The sequence below is a fragment of the Meriones unguiculatus genome, chromosome 7 (assembly GCF_030254825.1).
Source record: "Meriones unguiculatus strain TT.TT164.6M chromosome 7, Bangor_MerUng_6.1, whole genome shotgun sequence".
NCBI classification, from domain to species: Eukaryota; Metazoa; Chordata; class Mammalia; order Rodentia; family Muridae; genus Meriones; species Meriones unguiculatus.
This window is the reverse complement of record NC_083355.1, coordinates 36,404,714-36,423,844: the sequence shown is the minus strand read 5'-3', so window position 1 is coordinate 36,423,844 and position 19,131 is coordinate 36,404,714. Positions and strand designations below refer to the sequence as shown.

The 19,131-nt window shown below is 41.7% G+C and overlaps 1 protein-coding gene across 1 annotated transcript in view; it reads right to left on the bottom strand.

Moving 5' to 3' along the window:
• The window catches only part of Tada2a (transcriptional adaptor 2A), a 44,112-nt gene that overhangs the window by 11,967 nt on the left and 13,014 nt on the right, over window positions 1-19,131 (bottom strand). Inside the window, exons 5-9 of the mRNA XM_021641477.2 lie at window positions 15,153-15,244; window positions 11,873-12,030; window positions 10,322-10,410; window positions 9,240-9,312; window positions 1,573-1,636 (exon numbers count right to left, since the gene is read on the bottom strand). Of these exons, the coding sequence (XP_021497152.1) occupies window positions 1,573-1,636; window positions 9,240-9,312; window positions 10,322-10,410; window positions 11,873-12,030; window positions 15,153-15,244 (476 nt within the window). The remainder of the gene's footprint in view (window positions 1-1,572; window positions 1,637-9,239; window positions 9,313-10,321; window positions 10,411-11,872; window positions 12,031-15,152; window positions 15,245-19,131) is intronic.

Here is a 19,131-nt window from a genome sequence, read left to right as displayed (position 1 = left end):
ACAGGAGGACCACTGCTCTACATGGACACACCGACACGTCACTCCCAGGGCACAGAGGACTCAACACATGACTCATTTACCACTGACAAATGCTGAAAAACATTTGTTGAGAAGCGAACTTGTCCATATGATGATAATCAACACAACTTGTAGAAATGATCATTAAGAATGGTCATTTAAGAGAAACTGCTACCCATGAAAGGAGATGATGATCACACATCAAGCATTTACAACCATGCATTAACATACTTTGAAGCCACTTGAAATAAATATAGACCGATCATGTTTTAATGGAAGAGCATCATGAAATATAAGATTTAACAGCAACTCTCAACAACCAAGTTCTACAACACTCTCTAACTGTGAGCGCTATGCAAAGTAAATTCAAGCAAACTACACTGGTTACACATCCAGAACCTCTGCCTTATGGCAGAGACGTTTGTGACTAGCAATGAGGCTTCTCAGGGCAGCAGCTCTGAGCTTCTGCGGCACTTCATGGAAGCTGTCTAGACATGCGGGAGATCACTACAGATCACTTCTTCGACCTTTGAGTGCCTCCCAATACAATCTGCTTTTTATTGCTGATACAACTGAGTCTAGAAATTAGTACTGCCACAATAACAAACATGTCTGCATACATGGTACATGACTGTACATTCATACACTTTGCCTACCTTTTTCTGAATTGTGAGCCACTGTAATACAATAAAGGTCTAGATTTTTTTTTTTCTTTTTTTTGGTATTTTGAGACAGGGTTTCTTTGTAGAAGAGCCCTGACTGTCCTGGATTTGCTTTGTAGATCAGGCTGGTCTTAAACTCACAGAGATCTGCCTGTCTCTGTTTCTCCAAGTGCTGGGTTTACATGCGTGTGCCAACGCCCCCGGCTTAGATTTCATAATTTTTAAGTCTTGATATATATATGTGTGTCTGTCTGTCTTCTGTTTATCTATTTACCTACTATGAAAATTAAAGCAAAAACATTTTGGGGGTTTCTGAGGATTGATCCTGGGGCCTCACACTGCTGCTCCTCTAGATCTCCTGGCTTAGAGTGTTTTATTTCTGGTTTGCTGGAAAGTGGCACCTAAAACTTGCCAGAATTTACTTAAAAGCATTCTGGATGAAAGACTGGTTATATCCAGACACTACTGGCACACACCTATAATCCCAGCACTCAGGAGGCAGAGGCAGGTGGATTTCTGTGAGTTCGAGGCCAGCCTGGTCTACAAAGTGAGTTGAGGACAGCAAGGGCTACACAGAGAAACCCTGTCTCAAAAAAACTAACCAACCAACCAACCAACATAACCAACCAAACCCATTTAAAATTGGTCTTATTTCTTTTTTTCAAAGAGCTTAAACAGTTTCCTCACATTATTCATCATACCCACAGAACATCAGAGGAGTAAAACAAGACTTGAATTGCTGACTGGAATTGTTTGACAGGCAGACATTGAGGCTCAAGGAGGTTAAGTGTCTTCTACAAGGTTATATGGTAAGCCATAAGCAAAGCCTATGGACAACATGCAATCAACAGTCCAAAGGTGAGAGAAGACAGGATGGCTTTTCCATACTTACTTTTTTCGTCTTTGTCTCTCTTTTAACCTGGAATGATAGATATCTACCACAGCCATCTTCAGAGCTATAAATAAAAAAATACACATATAAGTAATAAACATAAAAATAAAGGTCAAGACAAAAAAAAATCTCTGTAAAAAAATTACTTTTAAGGGAAGGTGTTGACCCAGAATTTTGATATATATATTGGCTGGCTTTGAACTTGACACCCTGTCCTGCCTCTGCCTCCTAAGCGCTGTACCACCATGCTTGGTTTACCCAAACTTTACTATTCTATGAAAAACATTTCCTCTTCATCATAAATAGTAACAATTGTTATCATTATTTTAGTAGCACTGGCAAACAAACCCAGACCAGGCAAGTGCTGTACCACATATAACCTCCAGCTATATATTAAAGAAACAAGTACTGATGTAACTACACAGGGTTAAGCCCAAGAGACAATGACAGGACGGCCCTGATGGACAGTGTTGGAATGCTGAGTGTAGTATTTTCAGGTGGGTAACAGTAACTGTCTACAGTGCTGAGTTCTGTATTCTAAATGGCACACACCTATAAGCCCAGCACTCAGGAGGCAGAGGCAGGCAGATCTCTGAGTGTGAGGCCAACCTGGTCTACAGACTGAGTTCCAGGACAGCCAGGGATACACAGAGAAACCCTGTCTGGGGGGGGGGGGGGAGAACCTTCCATGTGTTGTCTGTTAGTAGCTTTATTTTCTCTGTTAGTCCTATCCTAAACCTGGTTTATTAATAATATGTTAATTAAAAAAAAAAGTTAAAAAAAACCCCACAGGCAGTTTATAATTAGAAGACCTCCAGGGTTAAAAAAATGAGGGCTAATTATTAACAATTATAGAAGAAACCATGAGCAGCACATAACTTAGCATTACGCTGCTTAATAACCACTCTTCTCGTTGAGTCTGAAAGCATCTTAATTTAATGACTTCAGTACACTCTGGAACTATCTTAGGAACTTGTTATGTCCTTAAGCTTTGCGTAAACATTGTGTGGTGTTTGGATTTTTTCATCACTGAACACATTCACGGAAGGAAGAAGCCCCAGCACCACTGAGCAACCTACTATGTGCCCTGAAAAACCAAAGTGCACAATCCAAGTGTCAGGTAATTATAATCTTCAAAAATACACCAGTCTTTCTAGCAACGAATTTGACTATGTATGGGAATATACATTTATCTTTCAACAAACAAGCTTTATTCTAAAATGCAGCCCAGAGCCCCTGGAATGCTGGTGATTCAAAAGCAATGCAATCTCATCCTCACCCTTGGTATAGAGGTCCACATTCAAGGTTAGCCCAGGACGGCAATGAGTCACCTTCTATTAGTTTTAAACACTGTTTTCAAACAAAATCTTACTTAGCAGAGTAAGTCAGATCTCATCCAGCACAGCCTCCTATTCTAGGCCCAGCTACCTTTCCCAGCAGCAGTCCCCAAGGGTCCTTCCACAGAACAGTCTGAAACCCCCATTTCTACTTAAACTAGAAGGAGAAAAAAAAAAACACAAAAACAAAAAACAACCGCTGAAGTGAGAGAACAGCATATAATGGTTCATAAGAATCAGCAATTTCTTCCCCTGTATGAAAGCAAGGCAAACAAAAGTCTCCAGCTCTGGACAATCCTGGTAGGCTGGGGGCAAGATAATAAATTTTACCTAGGCACAGTGTTACACACATACAATCCTAACACTTGGGAAATGGTGACAGGAGCATTAGCATTCCAGGCCAGCCTGTGTGTGCTATGTGAAAGCTTGACAGGAAAATAAATAAATAAAAAAAAAAAAAATCAGAAGATGAATTTCCAAACCCTTTAGGTAACAAAATTGCCACCCCCTTTTGTTTTCTCTTTCTTTTTTCTTTTCTTTCTTTCTTTTTTTTTTAAGACAATCTTACTAAGTAACCCTGACTGGCCTAGAAGGTTGCCCTGGAACTCACAGAGATATACTTGTTTTTCCTTCCCCAGTGCTAGGAATAAGGGCATGTGCCATCACACTCAGCATTACAAACTTTTAAGAATGAAATCGTTCTTGATTTGGGGCTTGCTCTATGTAACAGTCCTGATACCACAGGCCAATCCACACCCTGCCTTTGTTTAACAGATGGTTGGTAGGCAGGCTGTGGAAAGGAAAGAAGTATGAAAAAGGAAGAGAGGAAGTGTCTCTGACATACAGTATGACCACATACAGAGTCTATAATGAAGTTTCTTATGAGAATGGAAGGACTGAGAAGTAATAATTCCAAACAGAAGGGAGCAAAAGTTATAATAGAAATACTCAGGAGAACTCCCACTTAAGTTAAGTCCTTCACGTCATTTATCTATCCATTCAGTTAAATTCTATAGAAAAGAAGTATCTTGAAGATCAGTGCAAATTAAGGCTAATTTTGATAAAAACATTTTTGTAATTTTGTAAAATGCTAACTTTACTGTGTTGTTTCCCAAGACTTGTGTAGGAATGCTAAATTAAAACAGAAGAAACCTTAGGACTGCACTACAAAAATAATCTCTAAATACTTCTAACCACTGGTTCTACTGCCCAATCATGTCAGTGCCACTGGCTCCAGGCAACAAGGGAAGAAAAGAAAGAGCAGCAATGGGAGGAGAACTGGAATCCTTCCAGAGAAAAATTAGTATTTGAAACTAACCTCTTTCCTTATAAAGCACACTCAGCAACAGAGATTGCAAGATCTTAACAGTATGAACAACCCAGGGAGATGCAGGGCAGGATGTAAATGAGAAGGCAGGCTCCGAGACACTGAGAATCATGAGTTCATATTCTACTCTGAGCCAGACAAACTGGCCAGAGACCACTGAACAGAACCACCCAGAACCCACCACCCACTGACACAAGGCCCTGAACTCTCAGCTCTCGGGGAAGAACAGTTGCTCTGTGATTACACTGGGGACTGATAGTTTCCAAATGGCTGGCCTTAAAATATTTCAAGAAGTGGGCAGAAGACAGAGGCAGCTCCTTCCCACTGCAATGTATTTCTAACATTGTTCAAAATAGCTAGCAACATGTTTCTGTTTTCTTGACAGAAGGCACTTACTGCTTGCTTGGCAAGAAAATCAACTGAGAGGACTAAACAGCAGAGAGGCCAATCAAAACCCTCACTGCAAGGGCACAAACAGGTGATGCCCAGAAGCAAGCTTTCCAAGTCACACCTGCAATCCCAGCACTGGGAAGGCTAAGGCGGGAGGATTAGGTTCAAGGTCATTCTGCGGTCAGTTTGTGCTACCTGAGAGGCTGCCTCAGGAAACCAAGGGGCAAGCCTGGAGAGATGGCTCAGTGGTCATGAGCTCTTGCAGAGAATTCCTAACACCCAAGTCTGGCAGCTCAACATGGCTTAAAATTCAGGCTCCTGGGGAACCTGACACCTCTAGCCTCTGTAGGTACCAGCACTCATATGGACACATACACACACATACACACAGGTTAAAAATAGTAAATATTCATAATTAAAAATAGTAAAAATAAAGCTCTTTAGGGGGCTTTTGAGATAAGATATTTATGTAGTCCTGGAACTCACTACATAGACCAGGTTGACCTCAAACTCACAGATCCTCCTGTCTCTGCCTTGTGACTGCTGGGATTAAAGGTGTGTTAAAAAAAAAATTAAGAGGCTAGGGAGATGGCTCAGTGGGTAACAGTGATTGCTACAGACAAAAGGACCTGAGTTGAAAGAAATCTTTAGAACTCATGTAAAAACTGGGCATGGCTGCATATGCCTGTAACTCTAGGTCTGGAGGAACAGAGCTGGACAGATCCTGGGAGCTTGCTGACAGCTAGCCTAGCCAAAATGGGGAGTTTCAGGTTCAATGAGCGACAGTGTCTCAAAAAGTAAGGGGATAGTGATAAAGGAAGACACCCGGCATCTTCCTCTGGCCTTCTCATGTATACACACACACATATGCATGCATACACGCATACACACACCACACACACCCCCCAAAGTTTAAAAAAATAAAGTGCTGTTCCCTCAGAAACATAATAAAATAGGGCCAGATGTGGTGGCACACACCTTTAATCCCAGCACATGAAAAGTTTGAGGGCAGCCTGGTCTACAGAGTAAGTTCCAGGGCAGTATTGGATAAATAGCAGAGCCCTGTCTTGAAAAACAAACCAAGTAAATAAAATAAAAACTGTCATCCCACCCCTGCAAGCTTTTGGTCAAGATGCACAAAAATAATTCTACAAACGAAAGCTATGTGACCTGATGGTTAAAGTCGGCTGTCAGGAAGCCAGTCTTTGAATGTAAAAAGGGAACACTTCTATTCCCACCTCCTTGTGGTGTGGCTACACAAGGCGAAAAATGTGAGCCAAGAAAAGAACAGTAACAAAATCCTAACGATGTGAAGGCTGGATGTGGTAGGTGTGGTGGTTCTTGCCTGTGATCCCAGCACTGGGAAGGCCAGTACAGAAAAATGGCCATAAACTTGAGGCCAGCTTAGGCTACAGTGTAAAACCCTAACTCAATAAACAAAAAGAGATAAATAAATAAGGGCCAGTAAAATGGTTCAGTATGTAAAGACTCACACCTCCAAACTTGACAATCTGAGTTTGATCCCTGAAATCCACATGGTGGAAGAAGAGAAGCAAATCCTGGAAGTTGTCCTTTGACCTCCATATTAGTGTCATGGTGTACATGCCTGCACACACAGACTGTACACATACAAGTAAACAAACATTATCCCCTCAGAAAACCAACAACAACTAGAGAGTAGTGTGCAGTGCGAAAAACAGACTGTATATAGCAGGCGAGTACTTGACCTTTCCACGCTGAATTTCTATGAAATGAGGAGCAGTAACAAGTGAATGCAAAAAGACCAGCTGGATCTCTGGTACACAGTTAAGTGCCTAAACCTGGGAATTTAAATTAAAAATAAAATAAAATAAAAAGACATATGCTCTGACAGAGAAACCTTGATGAAATTAGTTTTCCACAGATATGGCATTAAAAGTCTGGTATGGTGGCATATGAATGAAAAGCAGACAGACACATCAGGATCCCAACCCAGCCTGGTCTACACAGCATGTTCTAAGCCAGCCTTGTCTACAGAGCTAGACCAAAACCAAACAGCCAGAAGGAGCACAAACTAGACTAACCTGTAACCCTGAGAAGCACTGCAAAAACTGACTCAGCATACAGAGTCTGATGCCTCCAGCTTGCCTGGGTTATGGAATAATAAGCAGAAAGATGATCCATCCATAAGTTTAGGACCCTGGGACACTTAAGAAAGGGGCTATTGAGGCTGGAGAGATGGCTCAGTAGTTAAGAGCATTGTCTGCTCTTCTGAGGTCCTGAGTTCTATTCCCAGCAACAACATGGTGGCTCACAACAATCTATACTGGGATCTGATGCCCACTTCTGGCATGTAGGTGTGTATGAAGACAGAACACTCGTAAATAAATCTTAAAAAGGGGGGCTATCTACATATTGAAAGATTTCCACAGATGAAAGGAGTGAGGCCTGGGCCTTATAGTGGCACACGCCTTTAATCCCAGCACTTGGGAGGCAGAGGCAGGTGGACCTTAGAGTTCGATGCCAGTCTGTTTACAGAGTGAGTTCCAGGACTGCCAAGGCTACACAGAAAAGCCATGTCTCAAAAAGAGGGGGGGAGGGAGGGAGATAAGGGAGGGAGATGAGGGAGATGGGAGGTAGGAGATGAGGATTGGGTTTACTAAGCATCTGCCTGGAAATCTCACAATGTCACAAGAGCAGAGCGCCGAGTTAATGCGTCCTCTATGTTTCTTTCTGAACCAGTAATAGCTTACTTCAAGAAGGTAGGAGATGGTACCATTTATGAGAACTTCCTTATTTTCCTCAGACATTGCTTCACAGAACAAGCTTTTCCTGGGCTCATGCTGAGAACCTTCTGGTATACTTGGAATGCAATTAACTATCCCTCTATTGTATCCCATGCCTCTATAATGGGCCATAAAGCCAACTTTATTGGGTAAATTCCATGAATCAATGCAAATCTTTGGGTCACAACGAAAGGGCTTGTTGGCCTAAGTCCATATTTCTTCCAGTACTGTGAGTGAGGAAGCCTGAAAGGAATGCTGCCGACACGCAGTCATATGGAGAGTGTAATGGTATGGGACAGTAATACCACCCCGCATTGCACACCACCATTCACAACAGACATGTAGACCCTGACTAATCAGTGCCACTCATTCTTCACTGATCTGGGACACAAAGAAACAGCAAGCAGGACTCTAAGGACTTGCCCAAGATTCCACAGTGACTCAGACGCAAGCCCAAACTTGAATCAACGTCCTGATTCCCATCAGTTTGTGCTCTTGTGTGCCAAGTATGCTTAAACGTTCCTTCTTGGGGGCTGGAGAGATGGCTCAGAGGTTAAGAGCACTGGCTGTTCTTCCCAGAGGTTCTGAGTTCGGTTCCCAGCAACCACATGGTGGCTCACAACCATCTATAATGAGATCTGGTGCCTTCTGGTGTGCAAAGGTACATGCAGACAGACATATTCATGATAAATAAACATTAAAAAAAGAAGTTCCTTCTTGTTCTTTTCTAAGTCTTCTCAGGCTCCTGGACCCCTTCACTCATTGTTCTATGAGACTGCTGGGAGCAACATATGCTAGCCATGGTCACGCTTCCAGAGAAATCTACTGCTCAGAATCATAAACAAGGCACCTCTGTGGTGCTGCTAGGAAGACATCCCCTTGATCTCCAGTGCATCTAATTGTGTATCACACAGTTCACAACACTCAATTTCCAGTGTGGAGGAAGGGGGTGGAAAGAAGTGTACCCCAGTAAATGCAGCAGCCAGGAGGTGAGACTAGAATCAGGAATTCCAAATCATCCTTGGCTATAAGGCAAGTTTGAGACCCTAAGCTATGTCTCCATTTTTAAAATGGGAAAGGGGAGCTGGGAAAACAGCTCAGCTGGTAAAGTTCTTAACCTGAACCCATACAACAGAAAAGCTGGGCTCAGTGGTACATACTTACAATTCCTGGAAGATGGAGACAATCGCATCCCCAGGGCTCACTGGCTATCTAGTCTACTTGTCAAGTTCTGGCTAGAGTGAGAGTCTCAAGAAAAATGAAGGGCAGCACCCAAAGAATGACACTTGAGGTTACCCTCTGACCTTAAGATATATGTGCACATCATACATACATATATACAAAGAGACAGACACACACCCGGGCACAAATGTCTATCTAAGAACAATACTAATAAAATTTAAAATCAACAGTTCTGAGAAATAGGAGCTCCCATTTTTGTTCTAAAGTACACGCTTGAAGAATGACCAATCCAAGGTCTTTTCCCTAAGGAAGGATGGGCCGCTTAATTAATTACCTCAATATGGGCTTCCCTCAGCCCAAGGGATTGGATAGTCCCCAATCACTATTAAGTGATCAGTATTCTTACTATCATCCCAAGTCATTCAAATGGGTCAAAACTTGACAAGGGGGTAAATTCAGCAACTTAACCACTAGATTTTGCTTTTCTGTAGTGCCTGAATTCAACCCAGGCCTTAGGGCACACTCTACCACTGACCCATGTCACCAGCCCAACCACTAAGCTCTGAATTTGCTAAAGGCAGGGGACATGTTTTATTAATCCCATAAGCACCCAGCACAGTTTTATCAATACTTGTACCCATAAGCATCTGATAAAATAAACGTTACCATGTAAGATGTCTGAGTCATCTTCAACAAAATCAATGTCTCTTAAGTCCCATTCTGCATAATTGTCAAACTCCTGTTAGAGGGGGAAAAAATCCAAATCCATCAGTTTTGAGTAATGCCTTTACAATAGCAATGCTTTAGGTGCAAAGAGAAAATCTTTGAGGCAGTATTTACGAAGTACTAATATTGAATACTACTCTGAGGAAAAGTCATAGAACAAATATGAGAGACTTTCAGGCAGTCATGAGAACAGAGCACTGGGATAGGACATTATTAGGAGCAAAGCCAAGCTTATTATTAATAGTCTGTTCATTCCAAAGAGAATCTTTGATTAGGCCTTCAAGTATTATGGTAAGAAAGCTGCCTGCATGGATTCATTTTCCTTTTACCACCTTTTGGGGTAATCTGTTTAGTCCTGATATCACTTACACACTACAGTAAGATCAGTTCAGTCTACTCAAGGACAGTTGGGGAAGAGGGTAACTATGGGGTATGAGGAACACAGTATTAATGGACACATGCAATACACAAAGCAGGACTCAACAACCACTACCCAGCCCGTAGCCAACTTGGGAAGTAAAATTGTACTGGAACACAGGCATATCTATTTATTTACATATTATCTGTACTACTTTTTTTGTTTTTCTGAGACAGGCTCTCAGTCCATAACCTAGGCTTATCTGAAACTCAAAATGTCTTAAAGCTATTTTTGCACAATAACACCTGCAAAAGAAACTTTCTAATCTAAAAAGCTTAAAATGTAACTTGTTCCTTGGCTTGCCAACCTTGACACAGCACAACCTTAAAAATCCCTCACTGTAGAATGACAACTGCACAAAGTTCACCCCTACGAAGTTCGTGGGAGCAATACCACTGCACCCTAGGAGGCCAGTTCTCCCTCAGAACTGTCACTGCTAAGGAATGCTCAGAATGGGAAAAGGAACAAGCGAGATGTTATTCTACAGGCTTGAAAATTACAATGTTTTGGAAAAAAAAAATCTCCCTTTAGAAAGAGATAATAACCTTATCAGAAACAAAAATAATTTTCTTCTTATTGTATGCTAAAAGCAAGTGCTTGTTACCTCAATGAAATCTGCCCGAGCTGGCATGTAGCCTGCCATGTCCCGAGACAGCAGTGAGTCAAAGGCAGGCCGGGGAGGGTCATCTGCAGCTGAAACAAACCATGGTTTTTCTTAATTAATAAAGCATTAGCATGAAAATGTCAAATGTCTTTATAGTCTAGATTTGAATTTCTCAAGGTATGATGGCATAAGCCTGCAATCCTAGCACCTGAGAGGCAGAAGCAGGAACATCAGACAATTACGGCCAAAATATATGAAGGCTGTATCACTATGGAGCTGAGGGTGGCTCAAACTCTCACAATTCTTTTGCCTCTGCCTGCTGAGCACTAGGTTACAGGTATGGAGCACTTCCTCTGAAACACATTTCTTTGAGAATAGGGAAGAATAAAATTAAAAGTTTTCCAAAGAGTGAAAAGGTAATTATGAAAGAACAATAGCTTCTTTTTGCATATTTGTTTTTGAGATAGGGTCTCTCTATGCAGCCCTGGAACTCACTATAAGCACAGGCTGGCCCTGAATTCAGAGGTCCACTTGCCTCTACCTCCCAAGTGCTAGCGTTGTTGTTTCTATTTTGTGCTGAGACTAAGTTTTTCAAACTTACTATATATCCTACACTACTCATAAGCTCACAATCCCCATGCCTCAGCTTTCCAAGTGGCAATCCTAGGGTTATAGGTACATGCCACCATACCCACCACACCCTAGACTGACTTCCTGGTGAAAGAAATTAAGCCAAAGGGATCATGTATTTGTGCAGAGAGACCCTGTTAAAAAAACAAAACAAAACCTTGCACAAACTGTTCAACCTTTCAAAAGTCTTAGTTTATTCGTGTGTAACAAAAAGCATCCATTTATTGACTTCACTGAGGTGCTAGTAAGAACAGACTGGGGCCTAATGGACTTTGGGTGCTAACACCCAAAGTACTGTTCAAACAGGAGGTATCAGAAACTCTGAGGTGGTCAGCTATAAAGTTGTTTCCAAAGAGTGAGGAAAGGAAGGCCAATGGGAAAGCATTTATGTACTGCTTCTGCTCTGGGTCATTCATAGAAGACACTACTTTGTAATTCCTAAAGTTCTGGTTACACTGTGTTAAAAGACCCACTGATGCCCACAGGCACAGAAGATTGCCTTCACTGCTGTAACCAAGTGACTAAAGAACAAAGTAGTCCCTGGACTTAACACCAAGGCCATACTGGATCCTGGTTAGCAGCTCCTACCTCTGGTTATAAATGATCCAAAGGATGATAAGGCTTGCACAAAATGACAGCGTGAACAGACTGGCCCCTTTGTGACATATCTTACAGAAGCAAACATTAATGTTAACTAATATATTCTAAGAGACCCAGAATAGAAAGCTACAGCTCTGACCTCTGGGATGTGCTCCCTCTTTGCCATATCATGGCCCTGACTCAACAGCTATCATACCAAACTCCTCTTCCCTTCCAGAAGCTCTTTATCTGTCCAAGTCATCAAATCACTGTTTACGTTCTTATGGAGACAGAGCCCAAGGATGGGCTAAATACCTCTTACCCAAATAGGCAGGCACTTACAGTGAAATGGAATGGCCGTGTCAGCAGTTTTGGCTGCCTCAGCTTGCTTCAGGTTGAGCAGGGTGGATGCAAACAGAGGGTTATTGATGAAATGCTTCATGTAGTGCTTCTCACACTCCTCCTTTGTTTTGGTGCACATTTGATTAGCCACATCCTGCCTAGAAAAATACGAAAAATGAGGAAAGAGAGGAGTTTCCTTACTTATATAGACCACTGGAAGCTTGGTTTGTTATTCTGTATTTGCAGTCAAATCAACACAATATCTGTAATCTGATAATTCCAAATAGATGTTAGCACAACAGTGAGACACAGACACCCAAATCCTGCTATTTCAAGATACAGAAACATAAATTTACAGGCTGGGTATGTAACTCAGTTGGTCAAGCACTTTTGCCTAGACCATATGAAGCCCAGACATGGAGGTACATACCTATAATCCCAACATTCAGGAGGCAGAGATAGAAGAGTCAGGAATTCAAGGTGATTTTTTGCTACATATTGAGTTCAAAGGCCAGATCCTTGAAACCCTGTTTCAATCATTACCATCATCATCTATAAACCTCCCCAAGGCAGGCCAGAAAAAAAAAAAAAAGAGTTGTAAATAAGAAGTCACCTTGGAACCAGGCATGGTGGCAATGCCTATAATATCAATACTAGGAGGTAGAGGCAGGTACTCTCTGAGTTTTAAGCCAGCATAGTCCACATAGCAAGTTCTGGATCAGCAAGGGCTACTGAGTAAAAAGAGACACAGTGTGGTGGCTTATGCTTTTAATCTTAGACCTTGGGTGGTGGAGGCTGGAGGATCTCAGAATTCAAGGCCAGCCTAGCCTGTATACCAAGTTCCAGGACAGCCAGGACTACATAGAAAGAACTTGTCTTAAAAGAAACAGTCCCTCCTTCAAAAGGTGGAAGGGGAGAAGCAATTCTTACAAGCTGTCCTTTGCCCATACACATACACCATAATAAATGTGACTTAAAAAAAATTTTAAGGGGGCAGGAGAGCTGGAGTTAAAAGTATCTCTTCCTGTGGCTCACAATTACCTATAACTCCACTTCCTTTTCTGGCCTCTGGCATGAGAATACCAGTGACAAATGTCCATATAGATACACACAGATACACATAAATTTAATAAATAAGTAAATAACTAATAAGCCTTTAAAAAAATCTTAAAAGACCATCAATAACAATAGACGCCACTATGGAACATACAAAATGTACAAAAATATCAGGTAACTCCCATTACTTGGAGGGCAGAAACAAGTGGGATCTCTGAATTTGAGGCCAGCCTGGTTTACACGGCATTCCATGCCAACCAGGGCTACACTGAGACCCCATCTAAAAAAGTACATAAATCTAGTTTTATTTTTGCATGTTTTATATTATATAAAACACATGTCATGAGAATACATTTCTTCACTAGAATTTCTAAGAATATGCAGGGCACTGAACTACAAATACTCTGACACAATTTAAGATTGCTTTAGTATTTATTAGCCTTGTATATTGTTATTTCAATTCTTCAGGATAAAAAGAGAGAGAGAGAGAGAGAGAGAGAGAGAGAGAGACCCAAAGAGATAAATGAACTTGCTAAAGACAAATCCAGAACTTATACTGAGGCCTCTGACTCCTACCCAAAGTGATGCAGAGATCAAGGTGAAATGTCTTAATCCACTGTGTGGTGTCCCCCAACCTCAAGCTCACTCTTGCACAGCCATTCCCTTAGTGCATCACTCAGCCAGCTGTAGACAGTTTGGTTCCTTTACTAGGTAAATAGCCAGATGAGGGCGGTAACCTGAATTCTTGTCCTCTTAACCAACAAACACGGTGCCTTATCCACACTGCATACAGAAGCAACTAGGTTCTTCTGTGTGGTGATGGGGACTGAACCCAACACTTCACACAAGCTAAGTAAAAGTTCTAACACTGTGCTACCTCCTCCAGTCCAGCAATAGACTTCTTCCTAGTCTTTGCTATGAGGAAAGGAAGATGAGGAAGCTTGGCCCACTTTAGAGAAAAATTAAACATCAGGCAAAGATGACTAGTAAGCTGCTCACAAGTGATCTGTTTTTTACCATCTTTGATATTCTCAACGACATAGTTTTATGATGCTTAGGTGCTAAATGAAATGAATGGAAACAAAATGTAAGCTGAACTCTGGTCTTCCTCTTGACCCCGAACATAGGGAGGGTAGCACACCTAATGATACCAGGTAGGACCGTGAGTGCTAGCTATCGGGGGAGATCCAGGAGAGAGAGAGCCCTTCACCAACAAGTTATGTAAAATGAAAAAGAGTTTAAGTCCCTAAGCTTCAGATGCTTCATGAGCAACCATGGTTAATAACATCTCTGCTCCTAGGAGACAAAACGGAATTACCAGCATAAGTGTTCCTAAAGCGCAAAGTCTGGGAGCTTGGGAGCTGGCTCAGTAGGTGAAGAGCTGTCTGTGCAGGCATAAGGACCTGAGTTCCCATCCCACCACCCATGTAAAAGCTAGGCATGTGGCCTGCATCTGTAATTGCAGCATGATGGAGCCAGATACAGACAGATCCTGGGAGTTTGTTGGCCAGCCCGAACTAGCTGAAACCACACCACGACCTTCAGATTAAGTAAGAGACCTTGTCTTTAAAAAAACAAAAACAAACAAACAAACAAACAAACAAAAAAACCTGGAGAGCAAAAGAGAGGAAGACTCTTGATATCAATCTCCAGCCAAGACACACACACACACTCACACTTGAAAACTCCCACCCCGAGCCCTGAGATATGTATTTGTATTTTAAAAGTGGCACTGCACCTAGAACAGCAGTAATGAGTCCTGCTTAATCCCACCAACCTCAAGTAAGGCGGTCTGAAAGCTAAAGCTAAACAGAACTCATTAGGAAAGCTGTGAAACATTAACCTCAGGCCACCCTGAATGCCTACATCAAGCCTGATTTAGATTCACTTAAATGAACATGGAACCTATTGCCCGAAATCTACAGATCAGAAGGGAGCAATAATCAGTGAGCTATATGTCTCCACAACTCAGGAAGAACAATCTTGGTGTAGATGTAAGCAAAGTAACCTCTGAGAACTGCTCAGTCATGAACACTAAGCACCCTGCACTATGAGGATGTTTCAGGCCTGGAAGATGTGTACATGGACAGAAACTTGTCCCCGAGTGCTTGGCTGTCAGGAAAGCATCACAGCTCTTCACTTTCTGGGCCCTCTTCTTTGATGTTTCAACGGTGCTTCTCTCTTGAGCCCATAAGCATAGGACTACTCACTACTAAATTCTTACCAGTTTCCAAAGCCACAGTCCATTACAGCTTCTAAAAGAGCCATTTCTTCTTGAGCAGTCCAGCTGGGGTCAAGAACAGGAAAGTCTGAAGTCTAAGGAGAAAAAAAAGATTCGGTTATTTAAAGAACAGGGATAGGAATAACATGCAGGAATCCCAATACTGTAGTACATGGTACATGGTTTAAAAAGACTCCACCATGTGTCTGTCGGCAGTGGAGAGGCAGGCAGAATCACTGACTTGAGGTTCAACCAGACTCTGTCTTAAAAAAAAAAAGGTGGGAAGGCTTGCAAGGAGACGCCTGATATCAACACTGGCCTCCACATGCAGGTGCACACACGTTTATGTGCAACAGCATGCACGTGTGTAAACATACACCCTGTCCCCCACTCACAAACAAGGACTGTCATTCTCAGATACATTATTATTCTTTTCTAGGATGTATTATTTTCTACCTCTTCTATCCCTACCTCTAATTGCTACAACATTCTCCAGTAAAATATAGCTATGTTTAAACTTTGCTGAAAAGAATAACTGTTTCTGGATGTGTTTCAGAGTAATTATGGTGATGGTATTTATTGGTTTAGCAGTCAGGAATGCACACTGCTCTTCCAGAAGAGCAGAGCTGGATTTCTTTGTCAGGTGACTAAGAACCACCTGTAATTACAGTGCCAGGCTACAGTAACAACTGTAGCCTCCACAGGTACCTGACTCATGTGTACAGACATGTGCACTTGTGAGTACACATGAATGCATGCACATGCCCACATACACACACTTTAAAATGATTAAAAAGAAAATCAACCTAAAAAGAAAAGAGGCAGGTAGAGGCAGGTGGATCTCTGTGAGTTCTAGGCCAGTCTGGTCTACAGAGGAAGTTGCAGGATGACTATGCAGCCAAGACTACATAGCAAAAAACAAAAGAGAAAAAAAGAGCCCACACAGAACAAAAGGTATGCAAAAGGCAAGTAAGTGGAAGACTGAAATGTGTGGACTTTTTGCATATCTCAAAACAAATTGGTTGGGAGTGATGGCACACAGCTATTATTCCAGCACTAAGAAAGCAAAGGCAGGATGCCTGCCTCAGACTAGTCTGTGGCCAGTCTGGCCTATACAACAAGATCTCGGACAGCCAAGGTTATGTAGTAAGGGAGACCTTTTCTCAAACAGGCAAATAGAAGGTAATATCAAGTGGGTATGGCAGCGGATGCCTGTAATTCCAGCAATTAGAAGGCTGAGGCATCAGGATAGAACACTTAAGGCCAGCCTAAGCCAACACAGCAAATCTAGTACAGCCAAAGACATAGACAACCCCGTCTTTTAACTCAAAAGAGACCAGGGGCTAAAGAGATGGTTCAGAACTCAGCACTGCTTTTTTTCCCCAAAGATCTATTTTTATTTATTATTTATACATTATTCTGCCTGCATGCATACCTACACACCAGAAGAGGGCACCAAATGTCATTATAGATGGTTGTGAGCCACCATGCGGTTGCTGGGAATTGATCTCAGGACCTTTGGGAGAACAGCCAGTGCTCTTAATCTCTGAGCCATCTCTCCAGCCCCCATCGGTACTGCTTTTGCAGAGGTCCTGTGGTTGCCTCCCATCATAAACAATGGGCAGGTCACAAGCACTGTAATCCCAACTGTAAGGGGATCGACATCTCTAGCATCTATGGATACACATGTATACATACCTCCTCACATACACATAATTAAACATAAAAAAATAAAAATAAATAAGTCAAAGGTGTTGGAGGTGTTCTAGTGTGTGCCTACGCACTTGGAGACTGAAGCAGGAGGATCACTGGGAGTTTGAGACCAGTCTGGGTTACATAGTGAGACTGTCTCAGAAAACGGTAACAAACAAACACAATGCTATACCCACCAAAACATATGATAAATGCCAAATGTTAGCAAATATGTAAGCAACAAGTGTAATGTAACAATCATGTGGAAAGATACTCTAGTCATTTCTTAAAAAGTTAAACAATAAATTCTACTCATTATACCCAAGACATTTACTCAGGAAAAATGAAAACATAAGAACATAGTAAGCATTACCCAAGAATGCTCACAACAGCTTTATTCCTAAGAGATCCCTAATTGGGCAAGATGCAAAGGGTCCATCAAAAGGAGATGGACATGCAATGGAGTATCACTTAGTAATTAAAGATTTTGCAAAGTGACTGGAAGACTATGAGAAGGGACTGAAGGGATGCAGAGATAGCTCTGTGTTTAAGAGCACTGACTGTTCTTCCCGAGAGAGGTTTGATTCCCAGCATGCACAGGGCAGCTCACATCCACCTTTAACTCCAGTTCCAGAAGATCTAATGCCCTCTTCTAGCCTCCTTGCACAATGTAACATGGGCTGAACCTGTGACTTAAGGCTTAGAAGCTTCTATTTTATTTTATTTTTTTAATTAAGCCACCAAGTACACAAACTACCCTCACTGTAGACTGTGGGGAGGCTTCCTGAAGGGGAGTGTCCTGGAGACAATGAAAAACAATCAAGTCCTTGGTTGAGTGGCAGTTAAGAAGAGTACAATGAAAACCTCCTTAAAAGGGTGCCAGAGGTACATGAAAAAGGCACTTGGGACTCATAAGCCCCAGAGGTGGAGCTGATGACCAATTAGGCCTCATCCCAATTCCCGAGCCACAGCAACGTGGGAGGTAATAAAGCAGTCTCTAGTTTGAGCCACAAAGTTTTCAGGTAGCTATAAAATAAAGAACTAAACACTATCTGCTTTTGTGTATGTCTAAAATTTTCCAAGATAAAAGTAAAACAAGAAAATAATACAAGAGCTTCTCAATTCTAGAGGCATTTACAACTTGTTATATCTTCTGTTGGGAACAAAAACAAAAACCTCTGTTGTACTAGTAAAGCCACAGTAGTAATGAGCGACACACTGTGATCTAAGCCTACCACATGAGCTTATGATGAGATCTGAGAAACTTCAGAGCCCATGCATGAACTCACACCAACCACAGTCAACCCGGCAAGCACCGTAAAGATACGTAAGTAGGAGAGTCACACAATTAGTTGAAAGGGCTGTCATTTCTAAAACTGTTTTAGAATATTGATTACCACTCATAGACTTATAATACAAAGTTTCCACAGTATAGTAGGGGGAAAAAGGCTTTTCTGAATAACATTGAATTTCAAGAAGAAAAAATAAGGGGGAGGAGAGCTTTTTTTTTTTTCCTTCTTCTTGAAGTTCAATGTTATTCAGACCCCTGACCCAAACGTGGTTATGAATGTCTCACAATGGGCCTTGGAAATCTATAGGTCTATGAAGCTTCCGGTTAATAATGTTTAAGAATTCCTGTCATAAAGGGTGTGGTAGAAGAGCTGCCTTCTCTTGCTCAAGGTCCTAACAATCACAAGACAAAAATAGTTACAGAATTCAGAAATCTCTATTAATGCACCACCCACCACAGCATGAGTAACTCCCGAAAAGACAGCACTGTGAGATGAGAAAAGTACTGAAACCATTTAAAGCTATCAGATGCTTCGTGCAGGAAAGAATCAAGATTTTAGAGGCTTGGAGTATAGAAAGCCGAAAGCTGGTCAACACTTCTATAAAAGGAAAGATTTGTTGGAAAAGCTAAGATTGGCTAATAAGAGCTGGAGAGCATCAGAAGCCCCCAGACGCGTCCCTCAGTTCAGAATGCTGAGAAGTGTTTGCATGGGTGGTGAACATGTGAGAAAGGGTGATGTAATAAGAACGAAGTGGACTTGGCTAAAGTGAAACAGTGTTTTAGCATTATGTGGTGCCCAGAATAGCTACAGAGAGCTCAGTCAGCTTTCCTACAATGGCTGACCACGGCTACAAACTACCTAAACCATATAATTATTTCATAAGAGGTTATTTTGCCATTTCAAATGAATAAATTTGGATACTGGGGATGCAGCTCAGTAGTAGCATCCAATCCTCTGCACCATAAAATAAAAATAAAATAACAAAATCTGAGTCTAGA